The 14,391-nt window shown below is 36.8% G+C and overlaps 1 protein-coding gene across 3 annotated transcripts in view; it reads left to right on the forward strand.

Annotated features, from left to right (window-relative positions):
* USP32 (ubiquitin specific peptidase 32) overlaps positions 1-13,074 on the forward strand; it is a 67,589-nt gene extending 54,515 nt beyond the window's left edge. For all 3 annotated transcript variants that reach the window (XM_068415704.1, XM_068415705.1, XM_068415706.1), the window contains exons 21-34: positions 183-288; positions 918-1,091; positions 1,616-1,790; positions 2,396-2,547; positions 3,256-3,367; positions 3,928-4,139; positions 5,562-5,746; positions 6,332-6,418; positions 7,286-7,406; positions 8,073-8,264; positions 8,555-8,846; positions 9,291-9,724; positions 10,073-10,165; positions 10,684-13,074. In XM_068415704.1, the coding sequence (XP_068271805.1) occupies positions 183-288; positions 918-1,091; positions 1,616-1,790; positions 2,396-2,547; positions 3,256-3,367; positions 3,928-4,139; positions 5,562-5,746; positions 6,332-6,418; positions 7,286-7,406; positions 8,073-8,264; positions 8,555-8,846; positions 9,291-9,724; positions 10,073-10,165; positions 10,684-10,857 (2,509 nt within the window). In that variant the 3' untranslated portion in view covers positions 10,858-13,074. The remainder of the gene's footprint in view (positions 1-182; positions 289-917; positions 1,092-1,615; positions 1,791-2,395; positions 2,548-3,255; positions 3,368-3,927; positions 4,140-5,561; positions 5,747-6,331; positions 6,419-7,285; positions 7,407-8,072; positions 8,265-8,554; positions 8,847-9,290; positions 9,725-10,072; positions 10,166-10,683) is intronic.
* The last annotated feature ends 1,317 nt before the right edge of the window (positions 13,075-14,391 follow it).

Here is a 14,391-nt window from a genome sequence, read left to right on the forward strand (position 1 = left end):
GGTCAATGTTATCAACCATCAGCTATACAGCATGCACTAGATTAGATACATGAAAATATAACCTATCTTTTTTCTGGGAGAGTTAAACAGTTCAGCAAGAAGCCTTTGCACTTCCCTGTTTATCCCCATGCTTGAACTTTATTTAAATTTTAGTATAATATTAATTACTTTATGATTTCTAGGACAAATCCAATAGGAATGAAAGGACACATGGCCAAGTGCTATGGGGATTTGGTTCAGGAGTTATGGAGTGGAACTCAGAAGAATATAGCACCGTTAAAGCTGCGGGTAAGTCTGTGATGTGTGTTATTTAAAGGTAGAAAGCAAGAATTTCTTTGAATAGCAGAAATCTTTTAATGCACTTTTTCCTGATGTTACCTGTATTGTAACGGTTTTGGGACTCAAATCAGTATCTCCCCTAGAGAAAGGGAAGGAAACTTGGACATATATTTCACATGTTAGAAGGTGGCTGTGAAGCCAACAACCATATCCTGGACAGTCATCACGTGTGTTACTCCAAACTGGTCACAGAATTTGCTTTCTTGCCTGTAAGAAATGCAGGGGAGGTGTTCAGGAAGGGGCTGTGCAGGGGCACAATGTACATCAGGGTGCGTCAGTCCTGGTGCTCAGGCCTTGAGCAGCTTTCTGTGGAATATATTCATGGTTCAGTGGCTGTAAGGTCAGGGGAGTTACCCGATATGAATCAGAGGTTGTGGTATAAGATGTGGCTTTTATAGCCCTTGTTAGGGATAAAAGACTGCGTTTGCCTGTAAATGGTCTTTTGTTTTGAACTTACAGTTAACTCTTGGCAATTTAATTTGTGCTCCTTGACAGCATGTGTCTTGTCTACAATATTTTGATTTATTGTTACAACTTCTGTTACGTGTTGTTAAATAACTTTCTGGCTTTTTTTATAGTGGACAATAGCAAAATATGCTCCAAGGTTTAATGGGTTTCAACAGCAAGACTCCCAGGAGCTTCTGGCTTTTCTTTTGGATGGTCTTCATGAGGATTTGAACAGAGTTCATGATAAGCCATATGTTGAATTGAAAGACAGTGATGGCCGACCAGACTGGGAAGTAGCAGCAGAGGTATGGGTTAAAGTTTTTGGGTTTGGGGTTTGTTTGTTTACTGGGTTGTTTTTTTTCCTTATAGTACTAAGCTGCTAAGTTGTTGATGAGACTGTGGCTATACTCGTGCAGGATTGTACCGTCTCTTGGAACTTGTTAGATCTATGATTTAAGGAGTCAATTTCACCTTTGAACTGAAAATGTGTTTTAAATAATAAAGGTATAAAGATAATACTTCACAGTCATTTTGAACAACTCCTTGGAATTATGGAGTATCAAAATTTGTCAAGTTACCTGATGATCCTTTCAGAAGTACTTCAAATGATGTCATACCTTGATTATTGTGTTAGTTGAAATAACTTTACTCATGTTGAAACTAAATACTTCCTATTTATTAGAAATTGGTAGACAACTTCTGTGTAAATAATTTTACTTCCATAGGCCAGTGAAACTTTGGAGGTCTTCTAGCATATCCTTGTTCCTGTAATTCAAGCAAGTAGTTTTCAGTTTCTAACTCTGTATTGTTTTTTTGTACTTCATTTTAGGCCTGGGAAAACCATCTGAGAAGAAACAGATCCATTGTTGTAGATTTATTTCATGGGCAGCTGAAGTCACAAGTAAAATGTAAAACTTGTGGACATATAAGTGTTAGATTTGACCCTTTTAATTTTTTGTCCTTGCCTTTGCCAATGGATAGCTACATGCACCTAGAAATTACAGGTGAGTGGTGGTATTTAACTCCCTATGTAGAACACCTATAAAACATTCAAATTTTATGTTAGCACTTACGTTTTAAAATATTATAACCATTTTAATACAATGAAGTACAAGAATTTATATTGGAATACAGTTAAACTAAAATAAAACCTTTAAAAATGGAGCATAGATGGCCCATTTTCAGTCTTGACTAAAGGACTTAATACAGAAACATATGAAATGGAGATTTTAAGAACTTTCTTTCTGTCACTGAAAATATGTATTGTAGGGGTTGTGATAAATCTGCCTAGAGTGAAAAAGAAGGCTGGGGGGAGTGTACAAACAAAAACCACTTTATGGGTCATGAACTATACCATGAAGAACCCATGTATTCTTGGAAAAGAGGAAAAAGGAAAGATGATAAAAAGTGAAACAAGTTTTGAAACCATTTTCTATTGCTTATGCAGCAAGGGGTTTTCTGACATTTCTGCAGTCCTTGAAAATTGTCTGATAAGAAAAAAATTATCATAGTGGGGAAAAAAATACTTTCTAATAAGTAGCTGTAATGTATTATTCTCATTAAAACTTTCCTGACTTGATGACCAGTGTGTTTCTTTTCCCCTTTAAAGTAATTAAATTAGATGGTACCACTCCTGTTCGATATGGCCTGAGGTTGAACATGGATGAAAAGTATACAGGTTTGAAAAAACAGTTAAGTGAGCTCTGTGGGCTAAAACCAGAACAGATTCTACTTGCGGAAGTGCATAGCTCCAATATAAAGGTAAGAAGAAAAAAAATTAATCATTGCTGCAACATACTTCTGGTATTTTCGTTTGTTATTTGTGTACATCGACATACTTCTTTATTCTTTTTGACATTAAGCTTTACATACAAGAACTGTGAAATAATTTAACTAAAAGTTTGATTAAAAAGTCAGCTTAGTTATATCTCTGAACTTTTTTTTTGTTCTTAAACTGTAATTTGGCTTGCTTTAAATAGATTTAAAATCAAAGTAAACAGAGCCAAAATAAACCACCAAAATTAACAGTGATGTAGAAGCTTGCAGAAGTTTAATTGAATTGATTATTAATGATATTTTTAGGAAGAAAGGGATAAAAATCATCTTGAGGTAATAAATCTCAAGTTAGAGTGCTTTGAGTTTAAACACTGTCAAGACGTTGGAGGCATAAGTAATGACTGGCTTAGTTCTATATATATATAAAATTTTTTTTGCTGTCATTGAAAAGGATTAAAATGGCTTGAAAGTAGGTGTTCTCAGTCTGTTTAGAGAACCTTTAATAACTCTCTCAGGTCTTGCTGCAGAGATCTGCAAAGCGGTGTGCTTGTTGGCTTCTAGAAAGGTGTAAGAAAGCAGATGGGTGGGGAGAGATGAGCTGATAGATACGCTGTTTTCAAAAGCACAAAACATGTTTGGAGTCACAGATAGAAGTATATACATGTCTGACTAACTTTCCCTTTTTTACTGAAGAACTTTCCTCAAGACAACCAGAAAGTCCGGTTATCAGTGAGTGGGTTTTTGTGTGCATTTGAAATACCAATTCCAGGATCCCCTACATCAGCATCAAGTCCTGTGCAGACAGGTAAATGAAATTTATTTTCCTGTTCATTTAGGATGCACAATGCTTAGGTACTGGAGAAATTCAGGAGGAAACCTTACTTCTTAGTAATAAGTAAACAGTGAGGATTAAAGAAAAGACAAATAAGTTAGTTCTGATCCACAAAGAAGCTGTGAGCAGTATCAGTATCTACTGGTGGTCTGTGATCCTTTTTAGGATCATGCCCAGGATAGCAGTCTGAAGATCACTATATACTTATTTTAGTTAAAGACACAAGAAACAAGCAAAATATTTTATTACTTGTGTATTGGCTCTAAGGTAGGACATGTAAAAATTGGAAGCATGGTGTTTGGTTTTGGTTTTATTGTTTGTGGTTTCATGTATGGGTTGTAAACACCTCTGTTATTCTTTGCTCTTGCATACTCTGATTTTGCAAAGTTGTAGGCAAACAAAAGGTTCGATGTTGATCTTAAAGAGAGTATAAGATACTTCATGAAATGCATTGAACAGAATGGAAAGGATAAAAATCTTGTGATCAGTTCTGGTTACTGTAGATAATTGAGAATGTAATTGTCTATCTACAGATATCTCAACTGGGCCATCAGCTAATGGAGCACCCAACATAATGATGAATGGGGACCTTCCTAAACCAACCCTAATTCCAAACGGAATGCCAAATACCGTAGTGCCATGTGGAACAGAGCGTAACCTTGCCAACTGGACTCTCAACGGTCATGTGCCCTTGCTTGCTGATAGTCCGTGTACAGGGTATATAATTGCAGTCCACAGAAAAATGGTTAGTAGGTCTTGCATTTGTTATAAATTGTTTGCGTAACACACTTTGAGAGAAAGTCAGAGAGGATTTTTTTAATGTCCGTATGATAAATTAATCTTTATTTTTTAAGAAGAGGGAAGAGGCTCCCTCTTAAGTGAGTGACAAGTTCTAGAGAAACACAACTCCTGTAAGTTTAAATTGTAATGTCTAATGTTGGTGTATTTTTCTTTCCTTAGTACCAGCATGCTTCCCAGTTCTTTAATGCTGAGATGCATACTTGGGTGTTTGCTAACTCCCTGATTAAATGTTCCGGATTCTTTGAGCAGAAAAAATTCTAATTAGAGGAGCATTTCTTTCCTATTATGTGGAAAAGCTTTATTTCTTATACAGAAACAGAGTAAAGATATGTAGTACATTCCTGGGCTGTTCCGTTAGCATGAACTACTCTTTATAAAAGCATGTGTAGTTAACTTGAACTCTAAATGTCAAAGCTGGATGACTGAACACCTCAAATAGCCACGTGCTCTGTGTGCAGTGTCCATACTTTAGAGTCTGTTGATGTTTAGAGCCTGGTGGCTGTGGGCCAGGAGGCCATTTCACTTCCCTCTTTACTGTGTGTGTGTATAAGGCTTTTTTGCTTCATTCTCTCACGTTGTGGCCACTGACCACTGTCATCACTGTTCTCTCGATTCAAATTTTAGAGAATCTTGTAGGTCATTGGTACAATGCTTTTAAGCCATTACAAGCTGCTGGTTATGCAGCTTAAAAACCAGTAAAAGTTGGTTGTGGAAGCTATTCCAGGAATCCATGCTTGTCATTGTCAAAAATCTTATCAATGGAAAGGGTTAATTGTATAAAACTTATGCAAGGCAGTAGCTGTTTGCTGTACCTCAGTGTCATTAAGTCGGTGTGTTAAATCTTTCTTATAAATGGGAGATGTAGCATGAAGGTTAGTTTGCTTGGAATAAGTTGTGTACAAGTCTGTAGAGCCTCCTTTAGACGTAAAGGTTTTCTTTCTCTAGCAAACATAAGCTTGCCTGGTATAGAGGTCATTTTGGGACACGTATTAGCATCATTAGGTGCTTGTCTGCATTACAATATTACCACGTGGTGGGAAAAGTAAGAGGTATGTGTCATGTGAAATAGAAAATATTGTACATGGTTGAAATACAGATGTATGTTGATGTGTTCTAATGCCTAAATAACATTGCCATAATGTCATAAAATACAAAAAAGTTTTCAGGCAATTTGAAGTCAGTGATCAAAATTTATAGTATTTAATATTGGAAAAAGTGGCTGAAATTGTGTACGTTTAATAGAATTAATGGTTTACTTTAATTGCCAAAGCCTGAAATAAGTAACAAGGTCAACATCCTAGTAATTATGGTAATGTGAGTTAATGCACACTTATATCTGAGCCGTTCTTTTATTTCCCATACGCAGATGCGGACAGAATTGTATTTTCTTTCATCTCAGAAGAATCGTCCTAGTCTCTTTGGAATGCCACTAATTGTTCCTTGTACAGTTCACACACGGAAAAAAGACCTGTATGACGCAGTGTGGATCCAGGTTTCCAGGCTTGCTAGCCCTCTCCCGCCTCAAGAAGCTAGTAATCATGCACAAGACTGGTGAGCTGGGCATCTCAGTCCGTGGCTTGAATTATGTAGTACCGTGGCTTAGACTTGCTTAGAAGCTTTAAAAAAATATGTTCATTCTTCATTTGTATCAGCTTTGACTTCTCTCTGTTGAGTGAGCATATGCCTTTTAATGTATAATTAAGCTTTAAATGTCAACAACTTTAGGAACAAGTGTGTGCGCTTTTACCCCAAATGCTTTTGCTTGTAGATTTGATTTAGTGGGTTATTTTTGTAATAAGTCATTTTCGAGTCCTGCAATTTAATAATGACAATAATTAAAAACAACTTTTAATCCTTTTTAATACAGTTAAATGTAGTATACCTTCTAGCTGCACTTAAGGGTTGGCTTTACACAAATTGGTTGGTTCGTTCTTATCCAGTGATTGATCATTCATTATATCTGACAAATTTAGGTGATATGAAGGTATGTCTTGTTTAGTAGCTTAATCTAATCAAAATTATAATTTTGAGGGGTTTTCTTTGGTGGGTTTTTTTAAGTAGCAAGCATAGTGAGGGAAGGTAATTGGCAGTCTGAACGAGTGCTCATGTTTCATGTTATATTCTCTTCTGTTTCAGCGATGATAGCATGGGCTATCAGTATCCATTCACCCTAAGGGTAGTTCAGAAGGATGGAAATTCTTGTGCTTGGTGTCCATGGTACAGGTAAATTGTCCTTTTTAGATTTAAGGAAGGGAATCACTCCAACAGAGTTGTAATTTATGGTAATGCGTTTTTAATACGTTTCAGACTTCAGAGGTAATATCAAACAATAAGAATCTAGAATCCGATTTAACCAAAACCCTCACGTGGCAGACTTCCACTGTAGAACAGCTTTTGTGTCAGCAGAGCTTTCAGCTCTCCAAGTCATAGAAACTTTAAATTAGGAGACAGACATGACAATATCAAAACCTCTTAACCCCTTACAGTATTCTATGTGCATGTATGTATGTATGTAGGCACATATGTGTACATACTTGGATGATTTGTGGGGTTTTCATACAAAACCAAACTTTTAGATGAAAATAATCTACCCTGGCTGGGTCCTGCATCATTTGAAGAGTAAGAACTAAAATGCACAATAAGAAATTTACCCTGGAAGCACGCTTGGAATTTTTCCTAAACAAAGACATGCTAATGAAAATTTCAGACCCTAGCTGGAAGGTATTCAGACCATATACTCATTTAAAAAAAAGTCTCTTACAGCTAGATAAATAAAGTACGTTAGCTATGATGTTGTAAAATACTTGTGGAGACAAAGCGCTGTAGTTTTTTGGCTTGGTCAGCATTATATGCAGGTAAATGGTTGAGCTCACCCAACTGCTTCAATTTCTCATCTCTGTTAAAGTTTTGTAGCAAAATAGCAAACTGACACTGCTTATTGTTTTATAAAAATGCCTCTCTCAAACTGAAGGCAAGACCTGGAACTTTGGGGTACATACATTGCAAAATAAGGAGCAGAATTGGAGTGTGAAGTAATGTAAAATTTAGTTATTAGACAGTTTACTTACTACATCTAACTTTTTGATTTAGATTTTGCCGTGGCTGTAAAATTGAGTGCACGGAAGATAGAGCCTGTGTTGGGAATGCTTACATTGCTGTAGACTGGGATCCCACAGCGCTCCATCTGCGCTACCAGACGTCGCAAGAACGGGTAAAATTTCAACACAAACCCTTTGTTGTTTGTTAATAGCTCTGAGGCACAACCCATTTCACCAGTTTTTGGTTTGTTTGGTTTTTTTTTTTTTTGCAATTGATGATGCTTCTGTCCATTTTCTGTTAAACTAAAGTCAGTAATCATTGAACAGTATATTCTGGAAAAATTAATGTCTTCGTGTTAGACCTCTTATGTGACCATAATGTGGAAGGGAAGCTTTTAAGAAACCACAGCAGTGTATTTTCTGTCTGTTGTGAGTTGCTTTTATCTAGCCTCCACAATATGTTAGAAAATATGTTAATTAGATACATTTTTGAAGGATACCAGTGCTATAAACAGTTGTGCATGTAAGTAAACCTGTTTCCTCATTGAGTCAATGAAGCATATCAAAAGGTAAGCCTATAGCTGAGTTAATCTGGAATAGCTGTTCAAACTTGTGATGGATAACTTTGTAAGCAGAACCCAAGAATAAGGACAGTGAATTATTTGTATGTCTGCCTCTTCATAATTGAAATAAAATTTCTGCTAAAATTTGGTGCCTCTAGTTTTTATCTTTAATCCTAAATAACTATATGATGTCATTCGTATGATATTGTGTAGAGAGCCTTCCTCTAAGCAGTTTGTATATGTTTCCAAGTCAGATACAGTTTTATCTCACTTTAGATTGTAGAAGAACATGAAAGTGTTGAACAAAGCCGACGAGCTCAAGCAGAGCCCATCAATCTGGATAGTTGTCTTAGAGCCTTCACCAGTGAGGAAGAACTGGGGGAGGATGAGATGTACTACTGTTCCAAGTGCAAGACCCATTGTCTGGCCACCAAAAAACTGGATCTTTGGAGACTTCCCCCTATTTTGGTATGATCTTGTGTAATTTTCCTCTACAGCAACAAAACCAAAGTACATTGATCACAAATTGCTAGGTATGTCTCCTTGTTCTGAATAGAAAGAGTTGCTTTTGTTCACAGTCTCAGGAGGGACATTGACTTAGTTTGCTTCATGCATTTCTGTAATGCAGGCAAATAAAACAAACCTCAAATCCTTTTGAATCTTTGTAGCAGATACATTGCAGGAAATGGTGGTGGTTTGCATTCAGTGTCATCTATTCTGACATAGAATTCATGCTTCTCCTTCGTGTTTCTCCTTAGATCATTCACCTGAAAAGATTTCAGTTCGTAAACGGCCGCTGGATAAAATCTCAGAAAATTGTTAAATTTCCCAGAGAAAATTTTGACCCAAGTGCCTTTTTGGTACAAAGGGATCCAAGTCATTTTCAAAGAAAGCAGCTAACGCTCCAGGTTGACAGCCTTCCCGAACCACGGACTCTCCAGGGGGAGTCTAGAAAAACAGATCTGCAGATCACTTACGCATCAGGAGAAGGAGATACACTGAACAGAAGTCCATCCTCCCTTAACACTACTGTCTTGAACAATATTAAAGGTAGGTAATAATTAGGGAAAATTCCAGTCAATACTGGTATTTGGAGGGGAAAAAAAATAATTTGTATTAGGAAAAAAATTTTAATGTTTCTTTGGCCAAAACACTACATGTATTTTGAAACACTCGTTTCTGTTGTTTGCCCTGGAAAGCTTAGGGAAGCTTTATCATGAAAAAAGAAAAAAAACTTAGTGACAGCAGATATTGGCACTGTCTGCTTCTGTTAGTGGGCTCGATTAAAAGTGAGGAATGTGCTCCTGCATAAAAGAGTTGAATTTCAGTTTATAGGTGTAGGTATGGGTGTGTGCAAAGATAGTTTTGTATACTACTCATTAGTTGTAGTGAAACAGTGTGTTTTAATGTTTGGATATTCAAAGAAACACTTTTTTAAAAAAATCTAGACTGTGTGTTTATTTATTTTAGTAGTCCACATGTTTTCTGTTTTAGCATCTCCGTCTTTGGGGAGGAAAAGTGGAACCAGCTGTCCTTCAAGTAAAAACAGTAGCCCAAATAGTAGCCCAAGGACTTTAGGAAGAGGTAAAGGGCGTTTGCGGCTACCACAACTGGGTAAAAACAAACTGTCAAGTAGCAAAGAAAATTTGGATGCGAGTAAAGAGAACGGTACTGACCAGGAACAGAGATTTACTTCTGATCAAGGTGATGCACTTACTAGAGGGCAGACTTTGGGTGGTAGCCAGAGTGAACTGTATACTGCTCAGGACCATGAGGTGACTCTAGCCAACGGATACATCTGTGAGCAGAATGCGTATAGTAACGGCAGCATCAACGGTCAAATTGATAACCACAGCGAGGATGATATCACAGATGACCAAAGAGAAGAAGTATGTGTTAACCCTATTTACAATCTATATGCAATTTCGGTAAGTTGACTTTTTTTATGCAAGTAAACTATCTTTACGTGGCGTTGTTTTGACTAAATGCATTTACTGTGTTGTTTTCATTACAAAAAGTAGGGATCTGTTGAGAAGGAGAACAAAATAGAGCCATTGTCAGCAAAATAAATTTGCCATCAAATGGAGTATAACCGAAAAGCACATCTCTGCATGTTTTTTCTGCTTGAGTGTGTAAGCTTAGTCAGCTCCAGATGTATAGATTGTCATGAACCACTGTCAGTCACTTAAATACCATGAATTTGTAAATAATTTATTCTGTGAATTCTGAGTTTTGATGTTTGATCCAGAATTTATTTTCTTCTTTGTTTTCTTCAGTGCCATTCAGGAATTATGGGAGGGGGTCATTATGTCACTTATGCCAAAAACCCGAACAACAAGTGGTACTGCTACAATGACAGTAGCTGTAAGGTAAATCATTTATTTTTGCAGCAAACAATTTTTGTCTTGGCTACCTAGAGCCCGAGAAATTTACATTTGGTGAGAACTGTCCTTTGAAATCATGAGCATTGCAAAAGTTGTATTGGATAAATATTAAAATTGTTAACTGAAATTGTACCAGAGATTTTTTTTTGCCAGTTTAACATCTGCTCATCAACTGCTACCATGGTTAAGGAAAGATGCTTATTTTGTACAAAGATGGAAAAAGTACTAAAAATGGAAGTCCAAGAATATTTTTTCATTATGCTAGCAGTTTTGTATTTAATTACTGCATAATTAAGTTCCGACATTTCTATGTAATTGCATTTATCACTATAAAATTTGTCATACTTTTCAAGTAAATAATGGAGCCTGATGACTATAATAGAGGAGACAGAAAATGGGATTCTTCTTGTTGTAAACAGCCAGTTAAAAATACTGTTTCTGGGGCAATCACGTGTATTTGCAGTTCAGTGACAGTAACACAACTGTCCCATTTGCTTTTGCAGGAACTGCATCCCGATGAAATCGACACCGACTCTGCCTACATTCTTTTCTACGAGCAGCAGGGGGTAGACTATGCACAATTTCTGCCAAAGATAGATGGCAAAAAGATGGCAGACACAAGCAGCATGGATGAAGATTTTGAGTCAGATTATAAGAAGTACTGTGTTCTACAGTAAGCGGAGGATCTTCCATGGACTGTGTTGAGAATGTGAGGGATAACATCCTGAAACTTACATTTGGCAAAAATGTTATTGAAACAGATAACCTAAGTGTAGTTATTGTACCCTGTGGTCTGAAAGCACAAAAAGAAAACCCTAATTAAATAGCAGTTAATATAAAGATAGTATTGTTTTGTTCTGTTATCTCACTACATGCTCTAAACGTTTCTGATGTTAGACATCAGGCTGAGACTGCCATTGGCCTTTAAATGAAATGGTTTGAGAAAAGCCAACTAGGACCAAATAAGAGCTAAATTAAATAGTCCAAATAAGAGCTAAACAAAGTAGTGTAGAGTTTACCAACTGTTCTAACAAACCCCTAAGGCTCTCTTTAGGTTTAAGATAATGGGGAAAAAAAATTGTAGTGTTGTCTTTGGACAACACGGTATTGCTACCTCCTTTTTCCTGCAGTTTTATTGCATTGTATTGGCAAAACAGGGAAAGCAAGAGAGTGAGAAGTGCACAAATTTAAAGAATTAACATCAAGAGTAGGAGACGTTTCCAGTTTTGCCACCACTAGTGTGTGTCAGTTGCTTGCTTTCTGTATGTTGGGAGCACAACCAAATCATAATTTGAGAAGAGATTCATTTCTACACTTGAATGGTTTATTATAATTGTGTTTTCTCCACGTGTTGGCTGTGCAGATCAACATGTTTCAGGAATGGCTTTTCTGCCTGAAGAGTGCTATCTCAAACTTTTGAGATGCCCCAAGAAGAAACTTCAGGTTGAAGAGAGTAGTTGTGATTACACGCATGGTGTCTTAAAATGTGCACATTGCACAAAATGTTCCCAGCTTTTGGAAGGAAAGATGCTTGAGCTTATGTTTCATGACTGGTGTTGCTTTTAAATTTGCACTTTTAAAAATTTTGTTTAATTAAATTCAAAAACATAGTTTGTTTTTGTTGTTGTAAGGGCTCTGGTGTGAATGGCTGTGAATTATCCACTGTGTATTTCAAACAAATAAGAAGCTGTGGCTGTCAGGTAGCTATCGTAGCATTCATGGATGGGTTTTTTTTTTATTTGGTTTCATAATTTAATGGAGTTTCTTTTTTTCAAAATTTGGTTGCCTTTTCAAATTTTCTTTTTTGCAACAGGTTATGCATATACTTGCAATTAAACCAGAATTGCTTTCCGTGCCCTTGCAACATGCTCTTTTAAGTCGACGGGCTTATTGCATGAGGAAAGCATGACTGAGTCGTAGCAGGACTGGAAAAAGATGGTTATTTTTTGAGTAGGCATTTCTTTAAACGTTTTCAGTGTTAAATTGTTTGCGTATCTGAATGAAGATAAAAGTTTCACTCTTTTGGCCTTTTGTTCTTCAGCTGAGTCTAAGCAGCTTACTAACTTTGTCATATGTCATCTTCCAAATGCTTTAGATTTCGTATCTTCACTAACAAAGTTGGTAGTTACATGGTTGATCTCTGAAATAAATGTTTGGATTCCTTTTAACGTGTTTTACAAGAATGCCAAACCTACCAGTAAGTTTATAATTTCCAGAAAGATCTGAGTTTTATCCATCTAAAAAACTGTATCAACTGATCTTGCTGTCTTTACTCAGGCAAAACCCTCCCTGCCTTTGTTGGAGGTTGTGCCTGTTTGAGGACAGCAAAGTTCAAAAGTAAGTATTGTCTTACTTGTGAAGTGTTGCTCCCTATCCTATATGGTCTTTTATCTTTCAAATGGTCTAAACATTGAGACTGGAGAAAAGCAAACGTGACTTGTGAATTTCTGGGTTAGAAGCTTTTTCAATACCCATTTGTCTACTCCTTCCTACGCAAACTCCATGAAAAGTGAAAGACTTTCAACTGATTTACTTTAAAATGTTTTATTTAAGCAGGTAGCACAATCTACTAATGTTATTTGATCTTCTGTGTTTGTTACGTTGGTTGTAATTAATTTTTAAATTAAATTAATTCATGAATTAGTAGTAAATTTATTAATTTAACTATTAACTACATTCACTTTGTAAATTATTGTATAAAACTTATTGACAATGCACTGACTTCAGAAAGATGTTAATGTACATAAATACCTTGTAAATAAAATAGTGTTGATGTACTGGAATATGAACTGTATTAAAAAAAAGGTATTGGTAATTGTATATGGAGTGAACCTGTTTATCTGTAACTATATTATTCAAACAAATTAAATACTGTGGATGCAGATGAAGTGTCACTTCTTGTCAGATAATTTTTAATAGCTATTCTCCTGCTTTGAAGTTTCTGTACTGTTTTCATTAAGCTTAAATGGACTTGTCAGTCCAAAGGATTGGAACGTGTGAGTATGCATACAGTAATCCTTTGCAGTTTGTCCAGCATAGCACTTAGTTCTAGGTACCAAGATACTTCAGCTCTTCTAAGTTTTGTTTTTAAGTTATTTTAGTTTACCTTTTAAGAATGTTCTGCTCCGTTGTTTTCAGTAGTAAAGCTTTTATTGATTCAAAAGTGTCCCAAGGGCCATTACATAGATGAAGGGATTATATCACTGCCAAAAAAACGCCGCCATTCTCTGCTGTTGAATACCTTTTACTTCCCAGATCAAAACTGTACAAGTCTCAGACGAGGACTCTCTGGAATTAGCAGAGCAACTGTGAGATGAGATGTGCTGGAATTTTGCCCACGCACCTTTACGTGTGTCTGAAGTGCTGAAACTGTGGCCGACACTTGAAGGTAGGTAGGTAGCCTTCCTCTAAACCTTGGGTAAAGTCCATCAACCAAATGACTTTTGGTCTTTCTCCTGGGAGGGAGGGGGAAAGACCCAGGGGAAGTACCTTCTTATGCAAAAAACTCTTTCCCCCAGTGTGACGGGAAGCATGGATGCACCAACTCCTGCAAATGCCCCTCTGCTAGAAGGAGTTGACCCCCCTCACTTCCCTTTAAATCTTAAAAGCCCAACTCCAAAAGTATTTTTCATCCTCATCCTATTGTTTGCATCTATTCTGGAGTTGCTGGTTACGGCCAGAGCGTATCCTTCTGTTCCCTGCACTCCCTGTGGTTCGCACAGGAGATTGTGTCATTGCTTTTCTCTATATTATAGATTTATCCGTTATCGAGAGATCGGGGCCATTAAGTGTCCTGAGAAAGCACACGGACTGCTGGCACAGCTGCCCCGGCTGGCCGAGGGCCTGCAGGATCAGCGTATGTATTAATTGCACCTTTTGTTACGCTTTTTCCCTTAGGTCCGGTAAATTGAAGCAAGAAGTTAGTAAAATGCAGTCATCCATGCTTGCTGATTTATCGTTTCAGGAAAATAAAAACCTGACAGGAGCTTGGAAGATCGTGCCTTTTGTTTGGGACAAGCCTCCAACTTCCTTGTTCGTGTGTAAAAGATTTCCTGTTTGTGAAAATTAAAAGCAATACGTGATAAGGTCCCTTTAGCGAAATCAGCCACAAACTAGAAAATATAGGAAGGATGCTTCTGGATTTAATATAAATCAAAATTTTCTGAGATTCCACAGAATTCTACAAAATTTGTAGACTCTAGAAATGCTGC

Source organism: Nyctibius grandis, chromosome 18, assembly GCF_013368605.1.
Source record: "Nyctibius grandis isolate bNycGra1 chromosome 18, bNycGra1.pri, whole genome shotgun sequence".
Classification (NCBI taxonomy): domain Eukaryota; kingdom Metazoa; phylum Chordata; class Aves; order Nyctibiiformes; family Nyctibiidae; genus Nyctibius; species Nyctibius grandis.